The sequence below is a fragment of the Hyaena hyaena genome, unplaced genomic scaffold (assembly GCF_003009895.1).
Source record: "Hyaena hyaena isolate Hyena2069 unplaced genomic scaffold, ASM300989v1 scaffold_267, whole genome shotgun sequence".
In the NCBI taxonomy this organism is placed as follows: Eukaryota; Metazoa; Chordata; class Mammalia; order Carnivora; family Hyaenidae; genus Hyaena; species Hyaena hyaena.
The window spans coordinates 1,388,255-1,411,236 of NW_024080903.1; the positions used below are offsets into that span (position 1 = coordinate 1,388,255).

The 22,982-nt window shown below is 48.5% G+C and overlaps 1 protein-coding gene across 7 annotated transcripts in view; it reads left to right on the forward strand.

Annotated features, from left to right (window-relative positions):
- Positions 1–22,982, forward strand: part of ATP9B (ATPase phospholipid transporting 9B (putative)) — a 226,465-nt gene that overhangs the window by 144,396 nt on the left and 59,087 nt on the right. For all 7 annotated transcript variants that reach the window (XR_005530783.1, XR_005530782.1, XM_039245815.1 and 4 more), the window contains one exon: positions 9,914–10,074. Coding sequence is in view for 5 of the 7 variants with exons in the window: in XM_039245815.1 (XP_039101746.1) it covers positions 9,914–10,074 (161 nt within the window). In the remaining 2 variants the exon portion in view is untranslated. The remainder of the gene's footprint in view (positions 1–9,913; positions 10,075–22,982) is intronic.

Here is a 22,982-nt window from a genome sequence, read left to right on the forward strand (position 1 = left end):
GAGGTAAAGCAAGATGGAAAGTTTCTCTAACTGCCTCAAGTTTGTCATTTACAATTTTCCGCAAATCTGCTAAATTCCATTTTTCTGAAAAATCCAGGGGAATGTCAGTCCTGAGAACCATGGACTGAAAGCCAGAGCCAGCGGCCCTCCACGAGGGTGCCTCTGCCGCTCCGCCTGCCGTGCCAGTGAGCGCCGTCACCTGCCACTCATGTGGGTCCGTAGCTGCTGGCGCTGGTGTGGGGCGCCGCAGAACGCAGACAGAACTGGTCCCGTGTGCAGGGCCGTGTCGTTCCCAGAGGTTTCGGACACGGGTCCCGGGTGCCTTAGGTGTCCCGCGTGCACTGGCGCAGCTGTAGGTGGGGGCTCGCCTCTCACCGCCGGGGACTTGGTGAGGTCGGTGAAACAGGGGTCCTGTTTGATTCCAGTACATTCCTCAGTCCTGGGTCTCGTCAAGTCAGCTAATGACTCTTGATTTAAAAGCACCGTTGAGTGGTTTATGTAATGATAGGTGCTGATATTTGGAGATTGGGGCAGAGACCTTAAATGGTCCGTAAATCCCTACATATTTACAGAATAAACTGAGAGACATGGAGGGAGACCGTGACACAGGACTGGACGCCATCGCAGCCTTCCTGTGACATGGCAGCCGGCAGTGCGATGCAGGGCGGGTGGGGGGGGGGGCGCGTGCATGGGGAGGGCTGAACGGGACTCCACCATCAGGGTTTCCTGCTAGTCGTCATCCCTCCCGCCCCAAGGCGTGTTGCTTAGAACCAGCAGTTTCCGCTGCAGCCCCCAGACCCCAGCACACTGTCCTGTGAGAGCCCTGAGCCGGCCCCGGGGCTCCCCCTCACCCAGAGCGCCATGCGCGTGTGCTCACCGGCGCACTGGCGGCGAGCATGGATGTGCCGGTTTCATCCCGAGCAGCTTTCTGACTTCACCGTGGGGGCTCCCTCTGTATCACGACGCCTCATGAACGAGGACGTAGGCTTGGAAGTAAAGATTCCATTGTAAATTAATGACCTTATTTACTAATAAAAATATAACCATTTCTTTACCCAAATTGTATAAGGAAGATAAGCAGGTGGAAAGGTGGTACCCGCTACCCCCCATTCCGTGCAGTGTTTTAAACAGAAGGGAAGGGAAGGAGAGGGAAGGGCCGGGCCCAGTAGGCAGCCCCCCTACCTCCTGCCTCCCGCGGATTTGAGTCCTCGCCATGCGGGCACGGGGTGCTTTGCCCTGAGCCCGCCCCCAGATCCAGCCTTTCCTTATCGGCTGTGCTCAGCACTTCCAAGCCACTCACAGGAGTAATTCCTCCAGTACCTCATTTTCTGGGTGTCAGAAAGGGATTTCTCTTAGTTCCTGGAAAAGAGCTCAGAGGCTTCCCTGAGGGGATGCTGTCCTTGTGCTTGCGATTTCAGGACGCAGCGGCCTTAGAAGCCCTGGCTGTGTGCTTGTTAATTCCCTTAACCAGTAGTAAGTAGGGCCCAGATTCTAGTAAAGTATCAGTAACATGCTCAGTAATACAGTATTTTCCAGCCAGTAATATTTTATAAATGATCCCTAAGTGAATATTTTAAGAGTGTATTTCAAGGGCATTTCTGAAACTCACAGACACAGTATTTAAAATAAAGACTTGACACACTCAGGAGAAGGGCGGCAGGGACACGCACAGGCTCCCAGAAGCCAGTGGAGTGGCCGGAGGCCTCTCCCCTGCCCCCTGGAGGCCCGGCTGGCCGGAGGCGGGAGCTGCTTCCTTGTCAGCCGTTTTCTGGAATCAGTGGTCTTCCCTTTCCTACCGTGTCCGTTCAACTTTTAAGATTCCTGATAAAAGCTTTTCTTAAAAAAATTAAGTACCATTTAGAGTTATTATTAGAAAGATCTGGTTCTCATGTTGCTAAGGAACAAAGAACTCCCAAGAGCCTCTGGTCTATAAAGTACGGAAGACTCGCGCCACAGCCCGGGTCCCTTGTGCAGGTGACCGTAGGCCTCCGGGTTTCATTGTTGAAACACGGCGAGAGCATTGCAAGGCCCTAAACTCACGGGTATTGTGTTTTTAGATAGTAAGGATTTGAGCGTAGGTTAATGCTCTTTGTAAAATATCTGTTAAATACAAAATGACCAAAATCAACTGCTGCTTTAATTACATTGAAATCCAAATTACCTGACGTCGAATTTCACTTACATGAATGATGTTGAATGTTAAGGTTTCTGGTGTCCATGGATAACTTGGGTTATTGAAGTAATTATTTTAAATTAGTGAGTGGTCTGGGCAAATCATGTAAAATTGACAGCTTCCTACATTGTTAAGACAAAAGTGAGACGCAGGATCTTGAGACTGTGAACGTGAGCTCTTGTTTCAGCCTGTCCGTTTCCTGCGTCTGCAGAAGCCGTGGCGCCCTGGTACTGTGTTAGTCACCTGCAGTATTGAGGATGTCAGGTCTTGAAAAACGATTCCTTACAGGACAGTATATTTTTATTCAGGAAATACCCTGCAATCCAGCATGTTGAAGTCTTTAAATTCTGTCTTGGATTCTGCATAACAAAAAATAGATTTTTTAAAGTAACTCTTTTTGCAAAACAACAACAACAACATGTATTAAATGTACTGAATTGGTTGAATTAGAGGTTGAGGTTTTGCATTTAAAAAAAAAAGGCTTTCAGGATTCAGAAAAAATAAGCATCAAACTTGAGCACCCTCTGCTGGCTAAACTACAACATGCCTCGCCTTTTGCTTCTCCGCAGCGAGCAATCTTACTATGAGAACAGCAGTGAAATCCGAACAGGAAACGGGACAGCCATTCAGAGTCGTTCTCAGGGCCGCACTGGGTCGGCGGGAGCTGGTGCGTCTTAGTCCTCCTAGGTCCCTGCTCTGCAAATAAGCTCCGTGGATCACTGTAAAATAAAGCTAGGAGTAAGGTGCACTAGAGAATACGGGGGTTTCTCAGCATTCAGCCCTGAATTTTAATGTAATTTCTGTACATAGAGCACAAGTTAAATTTCCAGGTAGTTTCCAGACTCTTTCCTTGCATGTTTACACATACTTGGTTTTGTTTGGCTTTAACGCGTCACAAGTTGTACCTAAGAGAGTATTTCGAAATAATTTATCATAGGGGCGCCTGGGTGGCTTAGTCGGTTAAGCGTCCGACTTTCGCTTAGGTCATGATCTCGCGGTTCGTGGGTTCGAGCCCCGCGTCGGGCTCTGTGCTGACTGCCAGCTCAGAGCCTGGGGCCTGTTTCGGAGTCTGTGTCTCCCTCTCTCTCTGACCCTCCCCCTGCTCATGATGTCTCTCTCTCTCTCCTAGAAATAAATAAAACATTAAAAAAAAAAAGAAAAAGAAAAAAAGAAATAATTTATCACATTAAAAATTAAACATTTAACTTGCCACTTATTTTTAAGCCATTATATTGCTTTAAATGTGATGACTTCTGATAAATTGGCTATACTTGAATCGGGGTTCTGTCATGACAGAGGAAGTGCACAGGAACGGGCCTGACCAGACCGTCCTGCGTGAGCACACGTGAGCCCGCGTTTTGCAGAGACAGATGTGAGGTACGTGCATGCGTGCTTACACCTGTTCATAGTGCCGCGTTCTGGCATTTTTGTCAGTTATCAAAAGTATCCTGTTGAGTGGATATGTGTCCTAGAGAAAATGCTACAGCCAGTATTTCTCAAACGATCTGCGAGGATTTTAGGAATAATTTCAGCTTGAATGGTGTGCTTACTGTAGGCCAGCCGACAGGTGGTCTGACACTCTGCGTGATGGGCCCCAAGTCTACGCCAGGCCTAGGTTGGACCTCGAATCCCTGTCTCCTCTCTGCATTTCTTATGTCGGTACGGACAGTGGTTTCACTGCTTACTGAGTAGCTGGTCTTCACACCAGTGCTGTTTTTTGTTTATGTGAAAAATATAACAACCCTATTTTCTTTTTCTTTATTTTTAAGAATTTTTATAAACATTTTTATTTATTTTTGGGAGAGAGAGAGACAGAGTGCAAGTGGGGGAGGAGCAGAGAGAGAGAGAGAGAGACAGAATCCAAAACAGGCTCCAGCCTGACACAGAGCTTGAACTCAAAAACTGTGAGATCATGATCTGAGCTGAAGTCGGATGCTTAACTGACAGAGCCACCCAGGCGCCGCCCCCCCCCCCCCCCGCTTTCTCTTTTTAAATGTTAAACATTCAAGGAAAACATTTCATGTAATAACTGTGTAGTAAGCAAGGATAACAACCTTAATTGCTGAGTATAGAAAAGTCAGGCAGAATTTATCGGTAGGTAACAATGTAGGATATGAAATGCTCTTACATGGTAGGCTTTAAAATGTGAATATACATTTTGATTTTTAAAAATTCAGGTGATCTATTATAGAGTTAAGAATTGCCGTACTGATACGTATTTAGGGCGCTTCTAAAGCACAGGTTATTGAGCCAGTAAACTACAGTGGCTGGGGAAACGTGGCCTGTTCCACAGATCGCTGGGGCGATGAGCGGCGGGGGCTCAGACACGTCTGTGGAGCGTGACAGACACGTCCCACTCGGTAGTTCATGTCCGAAGATGAGTAAATAAATAGACTGGAGAAAAAGAACAAAAGGCTAGATAGATGGCATCACTTTTTAAAAACTAATACTTCTAATTTAAACTCCATAATGGAGTTACTGCTGTAAGATTTAGGAGTTAGATTTAGTATATGAGTTTCAGTTACTTAAAATACATAGGTGCAGGGGCGCCTGGGGGGCTCAGTCGGTTAAGGTCATGATCTCACAGTCAGTGGGTTCGAGCCCCGCATCAGGCTCTGTGCTGACAGCTCAGAGCCTGGAGCCTGCTTTGTATTCTGTGTCTTCCTGTCTCTCTGCCCCTTCCCCCTTCACTCTCTGTCTCTGTTTCTCAAAATAAATACATTAAAAAAATTATTTTTTTTATTTTTTATTTTTTTTTCAAATTTTTTTTTTAATGTTTTATTTATTTCTAGGAGAGAGAGAGAGACAGCGTGAGCAGGGGAGGGTCAGAGAGAGAGGGAGACACAGAATCCGAAGCAGGCTTCAGGCTCTGACCTGGCAGTCAGCACAGAGCCCGACGCGGGGCTCGAACCCACAAACCGCGAGATCATGACCTAAGCGAAAGTCGGACGCTTAACGGACTAAGCCACCCAGGCGCCCCTAAAAAAATTATTTTTAATACATAGGTACAAATGAAGAGCTGAAAGTTACTCATTTTTTTCTTATTTCTTAAGATTCTCCTAAAAGTGGAAAATATAAGGCTGATTTGCTTCCAAGATACTTGAAAGAAATGTGTTTTTTACAGGGATTTCAGGTGGGTTGTGGTGGAGCCCTCTGTCAGTTGTGTAGTCAGACTCCAAACCCTGATCGATGAGGACCTTGCGGGGCTGATCCAGGAGTGATTCAGCTGTTAAACGATGAACGGCGCTAACAGCATTATGTTTCCCTGTAGGTAACCTTTCGTGTGCAAAGCCATACTCTGCCTGTGCAGAGTCATCTTGAGTAAATTAACCATTAGACTGGAGGCTTCTCTGCTTTTAAAATGTGATAGATGTGCAGCGATAACATAGGACAATTAACATAATATTCAGCCTTCTGCAAGAGTTTAAATTTGTTTTTTGATATTTCACATTCTATTATGTTGCTAGTCTAAAATACTAACTCTGACCAGTTAAATGTGAGCTTTAGGAGAACGGTAAAAGTATTTTCCTGCTCACGTAATGCTGATCTAGGGGCGATACCATGTGGTCCACACTGTGGCAATGATGCCCTTTGTCTTCTCTCTTAACTAAGTTTTTAGAACACGAGATCTTTGTTCCAGTTTGGGGTGTGCACTGATTTCTTAGGGACGTGGTGGCACGCCAGGGGCTGACTTTGAGATGGATGGGATGGCGCCGTATCCCAGAGATAACGGGGTTCTCATCCGTCCATGCACCCATTTAAGAAAACCTTACTGATCTTTTCTTGATTAAGCAGAAGAATACCGTATTTACCCTTTATTGTTGGTATAAACCATTATTTTACTGAGAACCATTAGCTATTTAAAACTTGGTACATAAATTAAAGAGGAGCTAAATGGATTTGTGATCGTTGCCATTAGTAGCATTTTAGATTATACAGGCAATTATTGTGTTCATTATCCGAGAACAGCCCCTTTGCAGAACCATTGTGGTGTCTTAGACATTATGCACAAATTTTCCCTTGGAGATTAAAATTTCCAGTAGCGTATTTAATTTTGTTATCACAGTTGTTTCAAATAAAACAAATATTATGACAAGTAGAAGAAAATTTGCTTTACTAATATAGGAAATTACAATAAATGTTGAAAATTGCTTGCTAGTGTACTTAATTTACCTTTTCTTCTACAGTCAAGATTACGTAGAGTGATTAATAATATATTTGGTTTTGCAGTTAGAGCAAAAGGTATTTGGTTCAGGTGTTTCCAGAAACTTTTTAAAGAAGGAAGAGATTCACATCAAAACTGAAGCTACCATCTTCTTTGTAAAAGCTGTATGCTTACAAGTTAACTAGTTTTTATACTGAAGAGTTAAGAGTCCAGATTGCGTTTTAGGTGAGTTGAAGAAACTTTTAACTGAGAAATGAGTATAAAAATATTAACTATTAGCTCAGAGTGGACTTTTAAAAAGCTAATTGTTGAAATTTTTTCTCACTGTGTTTAGTTAGAATTGACACGAAAATGCAGACCGCATGGTATACGCTAGAGCTTGGTCACAGTGATTTTCCAGGAAGAAGAGAGTTCAGGGCTTCCTGCCAGAATGCAGGGAACAGCCGGTTAGGGAACAGTTGTGGTTACCTCCGCACACGAGGGAAGCTGGAGGCGGCAAAGCTGGCCTTTCTGCTGGAAGGTGCTGGAAAGTGCGGGAGGAGCTGGGCGCTGGCCAGGGGAGCCGGCCAAGCCTGCTGGTGCCCGCGGAGTGTCTGCGTGCCGCGTCGGCGTGCAGGGCTGCGTTCGTTCCCATCCTACATGTGGCCTTTCTCAAAGGAAACTTTGTGTTCGCTTCTGGCTGTTTCTGCCCGGCTTTTCCAGCCTTTCACCACTGAGACGCAGGGAAAGTGGAGGCAGCGGTCATGCATTTTGCGAGACAGTCATTCTTTATTTTATTACAAAAAAAAGACCAACTCTGGAAGGCCCGATTAAATCATCCCTTTCACTTTTTAATGGGATTTGGATGAATAGAGTAAAATATGCACTTTGCATTCATTGATAGCATCTTTAGGCTGAGGTAATTGAGTCTTCTTTCCCTGACTGAATGAGTAATGACTTCATCTGACCCTCAGCGAGGCCTGACACTTAGGCCCCCTTTGTCACAGCAGAAGGATCTGGGCTTTGAAACATGCTCTACTTCCTCGGCTTAATTTTTCTTCATTTTAATCCAAAAACCTATTTTTCTCCATAATTCAAGCATAAACCATGGAGTGGTTGGAGCAGCGGGAAATGGCACGATATTTGTCCACGTCATGCTGCTTTTTAAATGCAGTTGATAAATCAGGCGCCGTGGTCTTCAGCTGCATGCCCCTCCGGGGAAGCCCAGCCCTGGCAGGGCAGCCCTACCCGAAGTTTCCAGAACCTGGTCAGGGCTCCTCTGCAGCCCGCCTGGGTTGGGGGAGGCTCTGTTGCAGGGCTGCCGGCGAAGGCCGAGTGTGGACGTCGTGCCCCGCGAGGCCCCTTGGCCCGAAGGCCACCTTGTGCACAACGGGAAGGCTGGAGGGCCGGCTGCGGCCGCAGGACACTGGAGAGTGCGGAGGGCCCGGCACTCCTCGCTCCCAGGTTAAGAGGCCGTCCCTGCCCCCTGCCCGGACAGACCAGACCACCTTCCAGCAAGTCTTGGGCTTTCTTCCCAGGGATGGGAGCACAGGTGTCAGAGGGGGGCGGGGTCTGGGGAGCAGGTGCTTGTCACAGGCTGCCCAGGGCACAGACCCTGCAGCGTCTTGGTGGCTGTGCAGCTAGAACACAACTCTAGACCAACGTCAGTTGTTACTTCTGCGTCCGTGTCGTTCCCGTGTTTATATATGGGCTGTTCCCGGGGGCGGTGAAGTGGTCACTCGCAGCAGTGTTGACGGAGTGTCTGTATTACACCGGGTTGGGGAAGGAAACTCCTAATTTCATTATGTATTGCTGGTGTTCGTCTTAGATTTCCTACCAGCCTGGCTGTTTTATGCAGTTTAAGTCTCACTTTTGGCCCATTTTTCATAACCTGTCATAACTCTGCAGGGAGGAGGAAATGTAGGGGACATTTACATGTATTTATTCAATGAGTGAATTTTTTTGTAGCTACGCTTAACTAGATTTCCTGACAGAGCTTTGTGTTTTCTTCCTAACTACATGTTCTAATGTTCTCATGCAAGTTTGTGGCAAATGGTAATCAAAACCAGATGTGAACCGAATTCATGAGACGTGGGGAAAGTACCTTTTTATTGGCTGAAGTTAGGGATTTTCAAAAATAAACTAAGTTACTAATTAGCTCAAACTACAAACTTTTTAGTTTGCGAATTACAGTATCCCTTATATTTTATCAAAGTTATGGCAGTCACTTTCTTTTTGTTTAAATTACCCTCTTTCAAAACTTGCATAGATTCAGGGGACACTCTGGTGATGGAGACCCTGTGTGCCGTCAACGCCCTGGGCGCCGGGCAGGCAGTGTGCGGAACGTGCACCAGCCGTGGCTGACAGTCACCAGGAGCGCCAGGGTGCGCTCCGGGCCGCAGGGAGCCCGCCTCGTCTGGTTAGCAGGTGGGGGGCGCCAGCGGAGAGATGAGGAAAGTGAGGCTCACCGAGCGCAAGGCGACGGCCCCACAGTTAGGAAGCACGGATCGTGTCTGAGTGTGGCCTCATGCCAGGGACAAGGACAGAAGAATGCGCGTATGGGCCCGCTCTGGACCAGGAGCTGTGGTGCATCTCATTTACCCCCAAGTCTCGTGACGAGGGCACTTTTCTAACCCATTTTTCAGATAAGAAAACAGGCACTCGGTTCTCCCAAGGTTATACCGCCAGCGTTCAAACTCGCCTACCTTTCAGCTCCTGAGGAAATGTAATCGCTGTGCGCCCCCTTCTCCCCCTGTAGTTCTGAAGCCTTTTTGCAAAGCCCGAGACCCCACGCCTGTGTCCACCCGCACGCCGTACTGCGCTGCGGTCCTTCAGCCGGGTGACTTAGCAGGAGAGGGCTTCGTGCAGACCGCCGGAGCTCACGATCCAAGCTGCGCGTGTGTGACTTGAGGCATGAACGCTACTTCTTAACGTTTCCGGGATCCCACCCAGAATGCACCCAGAAAAGAGCTCATTCCCACGGACATGACTTCCCCTCACGTTTTGCTCAGCAAGTCCACAGTCCACAGAATGAATTTGGGGTGTGTGTGCCTTATTGGGAGAACGAAAAGTGTAGGATTTGTGTAAATTAAAAAAGGAATCCATTCAAGCTAACTGCCCTGTCTGTTGCTTTTCTGCTTAATTAAAGAGAAGTCCTTTCAGAGAAGCTCCTGGCAGAGGGGCGGCAGGCAGGCTGTGCTCTCCTGAGGTCTCCATCGGAACCAGGTCCTGCATCCGGCTCACGCGGCCGCTGTCCCAGCCGGGCTGGGGGACACGCCCCCACACCCTTCGCGCTGCCCTGCTCGCCACGGCCGGCTGTCAGAGCCCCCCACCTGGGGAAGGGTCTGAGTTCTGTGTTGGCTGCTCTGGACTCCCGCTTTCTCAGCGGGCCCTTTCTGGCAACACTCTGCGATCATGGCTCCTTTTCAGAAATTCTGCTTAAAACTTTTACAAGGCTTTTCAGGAGGAAAGTAAAGTTAATGCCTTTTTGTATGGTTATGGTTAAGGTCAGTACAAGAGGAAATTTAGGATGTCGGTCATCACTGTTATGTACGGGGACTTCATGGTCACGTCTTCATTTTATGTTTGTCTTTCAGGTTGGTTTGTTGGACCTTGAACTCAACCATCTGACCAAAGCACTGTTTGTGGCCTTAGTTGCCCTGTCGGTTGTCATGGTGACCCTGCAAGGGTTTGTGGGCTCCTGGTGCCGCAACCTGTTCCGGTTCCTCTTGCTCTTCTCCTACATCATTCCCATAAGGTGGGCTCGGCAGTGACGGTAAAACGAGTTTCTCTGAGTGTGATTGTATTGAAATGTGTCTCAGTGTGAAGAAGTCACCCACACGAAGCCGAAGTGGGCGGCCGAGCGCCCCGACGGCCCCTGAGGAGAGCGCCCTGGGAGTGGCGTGGGGGGCAGAGCCGCCTTTCTTAGACTAGTTAGAAATCTGAACCTTTCTCATCTATGAATGTGTTGATAATAGAATACTCAAGAACTGGGGGGTATTTCTCGGAAGAGTTTCGTTTCCTGCCAGTAGACTCCCTCCAGGGGCCTCGGTCTGTGCGCCTCGCTGACCTCGTGCTGCAGGAACCGCCTGGTGTCGCTGTCAGCTTAGACCAAATATCCAGGAAGACAGTCTTTCCGTGTGAAGTGTTTCAAAATGATAACCTTGTAACTCAGCTTGGGATATAAGTAGTTACCAGGTGTCCTTTTACAGACTAGTATTTACGGTATAAATGTGTCTGAGGCTGCTCTAAAGTATTTCCACAAAGTTTATTTTGAAAATAAACAATATATATGAACGAACATTTTTACATGAGTCAGCAGTTAAAACCTGATAAATCACACATAAAGCAGGAAGCTAGAATAACCACTTTCTGGAACAGAACAGGGAAACGGTGCGGAGGGCGCCGGAGCAAGCGCCTTGGAGACAAAGGCACGTGTCTTTACAGACCCGCCCCCCCCCCACAGCGTGTCCGGAGTGAGGCCCCGGGACGGGCGGCCGCCACTTCCGCCCCGGCTCCGCCGGGCACCGACCCCCGTGCGGCCTGCTCTCCGGCTCCCGGGGCTGCGTGTGCCCCGCGGGCCTGCGACGCAGCGCGGCCGCCCGGGCCCTTGGCGCTTGCGAGCGGCGGGCGTGTCCCGCGGCCTCGTCCGTACCGCGTAGACGCGTGCCGCGTGCCCGCGGCGGCTCTGGGGACAAGGCCACGTCTGTCCCAGACACTCGCCGGGTGAGCGGCCCCCTGACCGGCTCGTGGGGGTCAGGGCCCCGGGTCGTCCCCCGGCCCCGAGCCGCGCGCTGCGCGTCGCCCAGGGTCAGCGCGGGGCGGTCGGGGCACCGGCAGGGGGGGCACCGGCAGGGGGCGCGCCGCTCCGCCCGCAGCGCGCAGAGAATGGCCTGGAAGGAGCGGGGCTCTGCGGCCGCGGCGAGGCTCGGCTGCTGGCGTTGCGGCTCCCGGCGCCGGGGCCTTCCCCTCCCCGGCCCGCCACCCGCCACCCGCTTCTGTGGGTCTTACCTGCCGACGCCGCTGGCCCGTGTGGCCCCCGAGGTCGGGGCCGCGATGCCGACCCCGCTTCGAATCAGCCTCGGCTCCACGGCCTGTGCGCGCCCCTCCTGCAGGGGAGGCGGCCACGCGGCTCCCGCTGCACTTGGTGCTGGGGGGGCGGGGGGGGCTCGGGGCCGCTGCCCGGCGTGGACCCCGCTGCCCGGCGGGAGCCCCCTCGGGCCGGCGTGGACCCCGCTGCCCGGCGTGCACCCCGCTGCCCGGCGGGAGCCCCCTCGGGCCGGCGTGGACCCCGCTGCCCGGCGTGGACCCCGCTGCCCGGCGGGAGCCCCCTCGGGCCGGCGTGGACCCCGCGCGCGGGCCTCTGCTTCCCCTCCAGCCGCCCCCGGCCGCCTCGTGCTCCATCTGCGCGGAGCAAACACGCCTTTTTTCCCCTCTAAGCAGTTCCCGTGTGTTTTGTGTTGTGCGTTTCTTTCTTTCACTAACCACAGCTTCTGTGTGTTGCTGTCATCGGCTCTAAGGTGCTCGCGCCGGGCCCTTTTCAGCCTCGCTTCCGTCGCCCCGCGCACGGCCTGCCGGGGGGCTGCGCTGCGCTCTGGGGCGCTTCTCTGCCGAGCCGGTACAAACCTATCAACGCGACCCACTTTTTTATAATTCTTTAACAAAGCGTCCCCGTCTTTTTCTTTCTTTAGTGTGATTATACTATAAGGAAACTTGACATTTTAACTTTTACCAAAGTAACAGGAAAAATGAATTGTAGTCCTGAGACAGAATACACTGTGAGCATTTTTAAAGTATTTATTTATTTTGAGAGAGAGGAGCAGCCGGGGGGCTCCGTCCGTTGAGCGTCCGACTTCGGCTCAGGTCATGATCTCCCAGTTGGTGGGTTCGAGCCCCGCGTCGGGCTCTGTGCGGACAGCTCGGCGCCTGGGGCCTGCTTGAATTCTGAGTCTCCCTCCCTCTCTCTCTGCCCCTCCCCTGCTCACACTCTGTCTGTCTCTCTCTCTCAGAAATAACATTAAGAAAAAAATTGAGGGAGAGAAAGCGAGTGGAGGAGGGACAGAGAAAGAGAGAGAGAATGCCAAGCAGGCCCTGCACTGTCCGTGTGGAGCCTGACACCGGCCTTGAATCCAGGAACCTCGAGATCACAACCTGAGCTAAAATCAAGACGCTGGTGGGATGCTCCACTGACTGAGCCACCCAGGTGCCCCTAAGCATTTTTAAACTGAAACTAATATTCATTGCTCATTTTTGTACTTCGGTTGTATTATGTTTATAGTAAAAAATTAGGTAATACCTAATAATAAGAAAAGGAAACAAGTATCATCTATAATTTTAATAACTTGATAAATACTGTAAAGTTTTTCAGATACGTGTGTACATACAGACTTAGAAATATGATTGCATGTTTATATATATAGCAATATACTAGCATTTACACACTTTTTTTTTAAAGCCTGTACAGCCCTTTTAAAGTTTGCTAACAAAATGGGGAAGAAGTAAGCTTTCTGTCTGTGTTGCTCTGATGTCTCAGTCCCCATTTTTAAAAAAAAAAAAAGTTTTTAATGTTTTTATTTATTTCTGAGAGAGAGAGACACACACAGCATGAGCAGGGGAGGGTCAGAGAGAGAGGGAGACACAGGATCCAAAGCAGCTCCAGGCTCTGAGCCGTCAGCACAGAGCCCGACATGGGGCTCGAACCCACGAACCATGAGATCAAGACCTGAGCCGAAGTCAGATGCTTAACCCACTGAGCCACCCAGGTGCGCCCCCCCCCCCCCATTTTTATACTTAACATGTTTGGTCAGGACTTACTAGACGGAATTATGATTGCAGACTTCTGTGTGGCTGCAGAATATCTCACGCCTTCTTCAACATGATCCTTTTCCTCATTTTTTACAGTCTGAAAATGCATTTAATACATATTTAGCAGAAGGGATGAAAGCCATAACATGTAAAAAGTACAGGACACTGATTTAGGGAATTTGTGTTTATATTTGATTCAACCAAGTTTATTTTCCTTTTGCAGAGTTTCCATAAAATAGGAATAATAGTATATTTTAGTATTTACTAATTATGTTTTTCAGTTTAATAAAGGATAATTTTTTTTGAAAAGTGCACAGTTTTGGAAAGTAAAGTGCTTTTTCCTCTGTTGACCTAATATATTTTTTTAAGCTTTTTTTTTTTTTTCCTGAGAGTGTGAGCACACGCATGTGGAGGAGGGGCAAGGGGAGAGAGAGGAAGAGAGAGAGAGAAATAGAGAGAATCCCAAGTAGGCTCCACGTTGTCAGCACAGAGCCTGAGGCAGGGCTCTACCTCTCAAACCAGATCATGACCTGAGCTAAAGTTGGACGCTTAACCAGCTGAGCCACCGAGGGGCCCCGACCTAACACATTTTTTTAATGGAAGTGTAGCTGACACGCAACGTTACCTTAGTTTCAGGTGCACAACGCAGTGACTGGCCACGTCTGTCCCTTACAGAATGCTCCCTGCGAGAGGCTGTCACCGTACAAAGTCACTACAGCGTTGCCGGCTCCGTTCCCGTGCTGTGCCTTTCATCCCCGTGGTGTCTGTTTTATGACTGGAGGCCTGTACCTGTTCATCCCCGTCATCCCCGCCTCCCTTCCCTGCCGCCACCGCCCTTGTTCTCTGTGATTATGGGTCTGTTTCTGTTTCATTAAAATGCTGTACAAATTTCACAAAGTTAGGTTGTTTCGTAGAAATTTTTCTTTACAGAACAAAATATTTTTGAGTCACCTGGTAGATCTTACTTAGTCTTTCAAGGAAACTGTTGCAGGATTTAACTCCTGGAACTGAAATGGATACACGTTCCCCGATTGTGCCGCTCGAACCGTCAGTCCTTTGCTGTGTGTGCAGCGGCCCGTCGGGCACGTGCCGGAGCTGGTCTGTGCAGCCCTCTTTGGTCCACGAGCTTCGAAGCGCTGCGTCCCCCTCTAGCTGCTGGCCCGGAAGACTGTGCTGTTGGGGTGGGGACACAGGAGGCACACGTGGGCGCCAGAGGGGAAGTGGCGCCCGACAGTGATCACGCTTCTTCCGCGAACACTTGGGAACCTTCTGTCCTTCTGTCCGAAGTCCTGCGCTCACTGGGGTGTGGCTGGCTTGGGAGGCAGGCTTTTCTTCTCACTTGCCCTGGTCCCATGGGTGCCCCCCACTCCCGTTCCACCCGCGGCTGCCCGAGGGAGCCAGCACCCAGTGCTCTGCTCAGACCCCTGCTCGCTTCGCACAGTGAGAACACGGTATCAGAAGTTGGGTGGCACAGGTACAAAGTTTGCTTCAGAACTTAGAGATTAACTTGCTTAACATCTCAGTACGGCCTCCTTTTCCGTTGAGCGTGCTTGGGGAATGCTTGGGGAAAAGAGTGTTTCCGACCTAGGAAACCACTTGACGGTTGGGGAAATTTGTAGCCTGTGCAGATTGCGAAAGGCGAATGTGAGAAAATTCAGGGTTTGGAAAGCACACCCAGGAAAGAAGGCCCAGGGTGTGGCTGGACAGCTTTTTGCTGAAGACGTTACGTGTGTGACTCTCGGGCCCACGCAGCTGTGTCAGCAAGAGCCCGGAGTGGACGGGGGGAGCCAGGAAGGGTCTGCGCAGAGGCCTCGTGTCCAGTGGTGTGGTCCCCGTGACACACAGAGGCTTTGAGAATCTTGTATCAGCAGAAACGCCATCAGCGTGCACTGGAAGGAACGGACAGAGGATGAAATGAGAGCAGCCTTTTGGCTCCCGAAATCCTGTAGGCAGGAGATGGGCCGATGGAGTTCCCAGACGGCAAGCACGTGCCACCCTTCAGGGAGAAGGGACTCACTGAGGCCACAGGCCTGGGCCGTGTAGAGGCCTGGAACCGCGGGCCCGGCGGCGAGGGCGTCCAGTCACAGAAGGTTATCCCCAGTTCTTGGAACGGGACAGAGTCAGCCCGTGTGGACGTGCGTTTGTTCTGGGCTGTCTCGACAGTTCTGTTTTGCTGATAATCTTCAATCTGTAGCTTGAATTTTACTTACCTGGCAGTGAAATTAAGGGGGGAAACGTCTGTGAATTTTACACAGTCAAATGGATAAGTATTTTTTGTTGGTGGTTATCACCCCATGCATGTTGCTTAGGAAGCGCTTCCGGACAAGTCCTTGCGTCTTCACTTCTGAAAGGTGGTGGGGTCGGCCATGACCTCTGGAATCGCCGGATAACATTTCCACATAGAATTGTTCCCCATACCACCGTCCTCAGTGCCCCTGGTGGGGAAGGCCGTCCCCCAGTGACCAGGGCACCTCTGTCATACACGGGGTACTCAGACACAGGCTGGTTTTGGGGTCCCCTGTTCTGTTCCCTTGGTGGGCGTGTGTGTTCCTGACCACCTAATAAGCTGCCTCAATCCGTCCCCCGTGTAGTAAGCCAGGATTTCACAGACCAGCTCTTCCTCCTCGTGTTCTGTGAGAGTGCCTTTGCCCTCGTTGGCCGCTTGCATTTCATATTAAATCTTCCAAACCATGAATCTGGCGTATCTATATTTTCAGTCTCCTTCAATATCTCAAAGTTTAAAAAATTTCCTCGTAGAAATCTTGCATAACTTTTGTTAGAGCTTTTCTTAGATACTTGATATTCTTTGAATGCTGTTGTAAATACTGTGGTTTTTGAAAGAACTGTTTCCTATCTATTTGTTACTAGTTTGGGGAAATAAAACTGATTTCTGTAAAATGATTGAACCCATCAATTCTGATAAAACTTTATTGTAATGATCAATCTGGAGTCTTTCAGATTTTTTTCTGTAGATAAGCGTATTGTCAGTAAATAATGGTGGCTTTGTTTCTTTGGATCCCTTGCACATCTGCTGCTCTTCCCTGTCCCTGAGCCCTGTTCCTGGTATCTCATTACACGGGTGCTGCTAACGGACATGGTGTGTTTCCAGTGTGAAAGGCAAAACGCTCAAGTTTCATCATTAAGTATGCTGTGCTTTTCTAGAAGCCCTTTTTTATACTAAGAAAGTGTTTCCTATCCCTGTTTTGCTAAAAATTGTTTTAAAATTATGAATGTAGGGGCGCCTGGGTCGCTTAGTCGGTTAAGCATCCAACTTCAGCTCAGGTCATGATCTCACAATTCGTGAGTTTGAGCCCCGCGTTGGGCTCTGCGCTGACAGCTCAGAGCCTGGAAGCTGCTTCAGATTCTGTGACTCCCTCCCTGTCTCTGCCCCTCCCCTGCTTGTGCTCTGTATCTCTCTCTCTCTCTCAAAAATAATAATCATTAAAAAATTTTTAAAAATGAGATTATGAGTATAGTTTTTATAATACCGCAACTAAATCTATTGAGATGATTTTTTATGTTTAAATTTTTCTTTAATATTTTGATATGAAAAATTATATTGATTGACATTCCAATATGATACCTACTTTGCTTTACTTTCTTTGGGTAGAAGATGCATCATAATCATGGTGTAATAATATTCTTCTGTATGTTACCCTTGCTTGTGTTTTTGTGAAGTTTTTGTGTTGGTTCCCGTGAGTGGGGACACTGGTTACTGGCTTTCTCGTATTATTCTTCTGGTGGTCAGTGTCCAGACCTTGCCGGCCTCACCAAATACACGGACAGGTTTTCTTTCCTCTTCTTGTCTCTAGAATATTTTCTCTAAAATTATACTTATTTAGTCGTTGCACATTTACATATCAGGGAAGCCTGAAGTTTTTACTGCAAAAAAGGTGTTTGACAGAATTGATTTCTTTAACAGTTTAAAATATATTTATTGAATAGTTATAGTTTAAGTAGTTAACTTTAAATAGTTAAAGTTGATTTCAAATTTTAATTTCTTCTTCAGTGTTGTGGTTATGGTTTTCAAGAAATGTGTTACCTGCACCTGTATTCAAATTTATTCCTAAAAGATTGTTCATAATGTTTTCCTGTTATTTCAAATGGATAGGATCTGCGGTATTGATCTTCTTCATTCCTGATACTTGTTTCTCTTTTCTGTTTTTCTTGATCAGTCTTTCAGTGGGTGTATCAACTTTAGTAGGAGCCTTTTGGACAAGCCTTCCCTAGGCTTGATTCTCTGTGATGTTTAGTATTTCTCTAATTTATTAATGTTACCTTCTTTCTCCTTCTACCTTTTGTGATTTGTATTATTCTTACCTCTTGAGATAGATGCTCAATTTATTAGTTTTCAGCTTTTTTCCTCTTTTTTTGTATATACGTAATTGAGGCTATAAATTTTCACAGAAGTACAGCTTTGGCCGATCCCCATACATTTTCATATGTAGTGTTTTTGTTATTGTCAGGTACAAAATATTTTTTAATTTCTACTGATTTCTTCTTTGACCCATGATTATTACAAAGTCATTTCTTAATTTACAAGCATGTTTGAATTTTCTAATTATTGTCTGTGTCCGTATTTAGTTTGTGTTGTTGTTAGAGGTCGTATCTTCTGTTTTCTCAGATGTATGGCATTTGCGGAGTCCCGTTGCAGGGCCAGGTATCTCGTTGATGTCGGGGAGCACCTGCCTGCCCTTGTGAATAACGTGGATTCTGGACTGCTGGCGCAGTGTGTGTGTGCGTCTGTTAGGCTGAGATGGTTCATGTTGTTTGTCAGGTTCTCCGCACCCCCACTGCCTTTTCTCTGCCTTCTGTAACACTTGGTAAGAATTGTGCGGTACTCTTCCGTTAGTCTTGGGAATCTGTTTTCCCTGGAATTCTGTTGTGGGCATTATATACTTGGTGGCTTTGGTGTCAGATGTATACAAATTTAAATTGTTATGTATTTCTGCTGAATTAAGCATTTTCTCATTATATAAGAAAGTGACTTTCTTGATCTCTGCTCAAGCTTCTTGTGTTAAATTCTGCTTTGTCTTACAAATACCGCCGTGCCTGCTGGTGAAATGTGCTAGGCTTGGCTGACTCCATTGTGCACTTCCCCTTCTCTCTGTCTGTGTGTGTCTCTTGGGCTTAATTTTTGCCTTTTTTGTTTTTGACTATTTAGTACCCACACAGTTATTGTAATTCTGTTATAGTTCTGATTTAAATATGTCATCCCATCTTAGTTTTTCAGTATGCCTTACCTATTGTAGATTTTCCTCCTTGTTTACCATTTTCCTTATAATTTTTATAATTCCATTTCTCCACTAGTTTGGAAGATTTAAGCTATTTTCTTCTTCTGGTTGTTACCCCCAAAACAGAGAACGTTATTCTTAATCTGTCAATATCCAAAGGTAGCTATTTCCTTTATGTGTCGCCTTAGCACAATGTCTACCTCCCCTAAGCCCATTGACTTTGTGTAGTTTTTGTCATTTATTTTAGTTGAGTCTTTTTCAGGCCCCAGAGACCCTGTTGTTTGGTGCATTCCCGTATATTTTGGTGTGCGTCCATGTGTTTCTTCTTCATTGCTTACACTCAGGCCTTCCTTGCAGAGTAATTTTCCTTGTGTCAAAAATTCATTCTTTGGTTTAGTATGGCTTTGTCGGGAACCCTCTAGATTTCTGTTTGGCTTTCCTTCCTGAGAAACGGTTTCACCTGCGTTTCCCGCCGCCTCCTGTGGCCAGTGGGGTCTCCAGGGCCTGTGCTCCTGGGTGCCCCCTGCCTGCGGCCGCTCTCACACCTGCTCCCTGCTGCTCTGCGTTCAGCCACTGTGTGTCCACACGGAAGCTTCTTTTCTTAGAATGCTTAGATTCAGTGCGTTTCTCAAGTGTGGATGGGCCCTTTCCTTTATCCCAGAAATCTCTGGGCTGATCCTACTGTGTCCTCTCCTTTGAGGGTGCGAACGTGTGTTAGATGTCCACACCGTGCTCCTCGTTGGTCGGCTCCTCGTTTCCACCTCTGTCTCCATTCTCTGTTTTGTCTCGTTCCACTGACCTGTCTTCCAGGTCGTGATATCAGCCTTGGCTGCAGCTAGTCCACTGTCAAAGCAATCGAGTTCATAATTTCGGTTATTGATAACCTTTTAGTTCTGAAAATTGTTTGGTGTCTTTATTACACTGATGTATTCTTTTTTTTTTTTTTATTTCTCGGAGAGAGAGAGACAGCGTGAGCAGGGGAGGGTCAGAGAGAGAGGGAGTCACAGACTGAAACAGGCTCCAGGCTCTGAGCTGGCAGTCAGCACAGAGCCAGACGAGGGGCAAGAACCCACGAACCACGAGATCATGACCTGAGCGAAAGTCGGATGCTTAACTGACTAAGCCACCCAGGCGCCCCCGATGTATTCATTTTTATATTTGTGTATTTCCACGCGGATAATCCTTCTAGTTTTCCTTCTGTGTCGTTTTACAGGCTGCTTGCTGCTCCTGTTAGTCGTTTTCTCTTATTTGTTCCTTCTGGTGGTGGTTGTGCTTCAGTTTCGGTTAATTTGTGGGGTTTTGGGGGAGTTGGTAATTATATTTAAAAAGCTAATTATAGGAGTTGTTTGAGATCAGAAGAGGGAGTGGGGTCGTCATCCTGAAGCACATACACTTGCCTCTGCTGGTACTTGGAGATGCCGCCTGTCTCAGAACATCTTCCTGCGGATGTGATTCGCGGTCCGAGTTGTGTGAGCCTGGCTCCTCCGTGTGCGGGCGCGTAGCTCTCCCGTCTCCGCTTAGTGTGGCCGCAGCCCCTCACGGCCTCTCGTCCTGGGAAGAGGGGCCTCTTGTGGGACCTCTGCCTGTCTCAGTCCTGGCCTTGTTTCTGCTCACACAGGAAGGCTGCTGACCAGAAAGCTCAGCCTCGGGGGCAGAGGGCGCCTGCGGTCACATCACCTGTGTGGCACCTGGTCAGAGCCCAGCCCTGAAACCCCTCACTGTCTAGTCTGCTCTTTCTATTTCTTTTCAGAGATTTAAAAATATATTGCATACATTATTTCTTACTGTTTTCAGTGGGAATATTGGTTCAAATAGGATAGCTGGCCATTACCCAAGATCATAGAACTTTCTTGCAGTTTTTATGTAAAGAAAGTTAGGGGCGCCTGGGTGGTTCAGTCGGTTGAGCATCGGACTTTGGCTCAGGTCATGACTTGCACAGTTCGTGGGTTTAAGCCCCACATCAGGCTCAGTGCTGACAGCTCAGAGACTGGAGCCTGCTTCAGATTCTGTGTCTCTTTCTCTTTCTGCCCCTCCCCTGCTAGCACTCTGTCTCTCTCTCTCTCTCTCTTCTCTCTCTCTCAAAAAAAAAAAATAAAAAATAAACATTAAAAAAGAGACAAATTTGAAAATTTCTGATTAACTTCCTTGGCAGTACTTTCCAAGGGTAGAACCTTCGTGTCACAAATGTGATCAACTTTATTCTTGAGAATGTAGCAAACTTTCTTTTAACCACAAAGCACAGCTATATCATAGCAAATGTGGGAGGTGCAAACTGTTAAGATAGTGTCACCTGGATAAACAGTGGTATGTCCATTCAACGAAGACTCTCCGTCAGTAAAAAGGAATAAAGTATTGATACATATAGCCACTTGGGCATTTATAGGACATTCTTGAAGTTATAACATTATGATGGACAATTCAGTGGTTGCCAGGGGACAGGTCGGGGCAGGTGGGACTGTTGGGGGTTTACCCGAGGAGCCTGCGAGCTGCATGGGACCGTTTGCCCCGATGTCCTTGGGACAGAGCAGAGAGCATGTGTAGAAACTGACAAAGCCCAAGTGATGTCTGCATCTGACTTACTCGTATGGTAACCGCAGCTCTGCCTGGAGGTGCGCGCTGGCAGCGGGTCCTGGCACCCTGGGGAAGCACCCGCCCACCCTCCTGGCGTTGCTGCTGCTCGTGCGTCTTACAGACGACTTCAAAGTGAGTAGCTATAACTAAGCAAAACACTGTCACCCACTTTGGTCCGTGAGAGTGTATTCTGGGAGGTGGAGGTCTCGGGCTCTGGGGTGGGGTCAGTGAGCTGGCATTCGTGCCCTGAGGCCCCCGCTGCCATGGCCTCCGGGGGTTTCCTAACCCCTCCGCCCTTTCTCATCTGTTTCCTCAGGGGATTAAGTTGTATTTAAACTAATGCAGCCTCAGCATGAGTTCTCTCTTCATCTTTGTCCCTCTGGCTCTTGTCCTGTGTCAGTTTGTGGTGGCTTTTAGCATCACAGCAGGTAGCTCTTTATACCTGCCGATACGTTTATCTTGTTTCAAAAAAATTTTTATAAGTTATTTATTTATTTTGAGAGAGAAAGAGAGCATGAGTGGGAGGGGGGAGAGAGAGAATGAATGAATGAATGAATGAATGAATGAATGCATAAATCCCAAGCAGGGTCTGCACTGTCCGTGTGGAGTCCGATGCGGGGCAAGCTCACCAACTACGAGATCATGGCCTGAGCCAAAATCAAGTCGTTCACTTAACTGACTGAGCCACCCGAGCGCCCTTCTCATTTGCCTTTTAATTATGGCACTTCTTCACGAAACATCAGTGGATGCAGTTTTTAAATTAAGTAGAAGTTAAAGGGAGATTTGGCTAATACGTCAAACGGCTACAGGGAAGAATGGCCGGGTTCGTTGGGTGAGGCGCACAGCCCCTGGGACTCTGCTCCTCACGTCTTGCCTCCGCTTTCTTCTGGGTGAGTGTCGTTCTCTGCCACGTCCTCCTCACCGGGTGCACAGATGGTGTTCGAGGCCTCAGGCTCGTGTTCTGCTCGCTTGGTTACACAAGGAGAAAGCAGCCACTTTATTTCAACCAGTTCTGGGGAGCACCTCCCCCGAACCCACCACGGCTCGGCTAGTCTGTAGTGCCGGTCCCTAAGGCCCAGTCCCTGGCCTGTCCTCGGGGGCCGGGGCGGGTCCCTTGTGCTGCAGCCTTGGTCTCCGCCGCGCGCGCGGCCGCCTCTCCTCTGTCCTGGCTTTGCCGTGGTTACTGTCCCCTTTGGGTAGAGAGCTGAGCTGAGCTTTTCCAGCCTTGAGCCCTCCACCGATTCATCGGCCCCTTTCGCCTGGCTAGCTTCCTTGTTGATGCTGCTGCTCTGGGCGCTTGGTCTTGGCTACCTTGGCCGTGTAGACTGTTGGAGATGTTTTATTTTAAGGTGCATCAAATTGCATATAATTACTACTTTTATTTATTTAGGAACCAAAGGAAGTGTCAGTCCTTTAACAGGAATCCGTTTGACATGTTGACACAAAAGACCTGGCCTCACCCCTGCACAAATGTATTTATACTGTTGCGGTACAGGATGACTTCTGCAGGCGCGTGCGCGCGTGCACACACACACACACACACACACACACATAGCCCTGAGCTCTAGCTGCTGCATAGCACGGGCACTATTTCACGTGGCTCCCCAGTAAAAGCCAAAACCATTCTGAACATGGGGAAGGCCTGAATTGCCTTGTTGCCCTTCACCCCAGTATCTGATCCTGTGACTAGTCTTTGACCGTTGTGGATGCTGAGGAGATGGGCTGACGTCACTCTGAATGGAAGGCGAGAAGGTGACTGTCCCGCAAGGCCCTCCTGAGTTTGCCCCTGTGTCCCCAAGTGTGGCTCGCAGCAGTGCTGTGTTCTCCACGCCCCCACGGAGCTCTGGGCCCTGGCCCGCCGCCCGCTGCCCTGTGCACGGCTTCTCCCCCGTCTCGGGGCTCCAGGCTTTCTTCGCTTCAGTTTCTCTGGGGAACTCTGACGCTCCCATTTATTTTTCCTAAAACGCTACGTTATTACAAATCTCCAGTCTTCCCACACCAGCTCAGGAATTCAGTGCGATTTAGAATTTTGCTGATACCAATTTAAACTACTTTC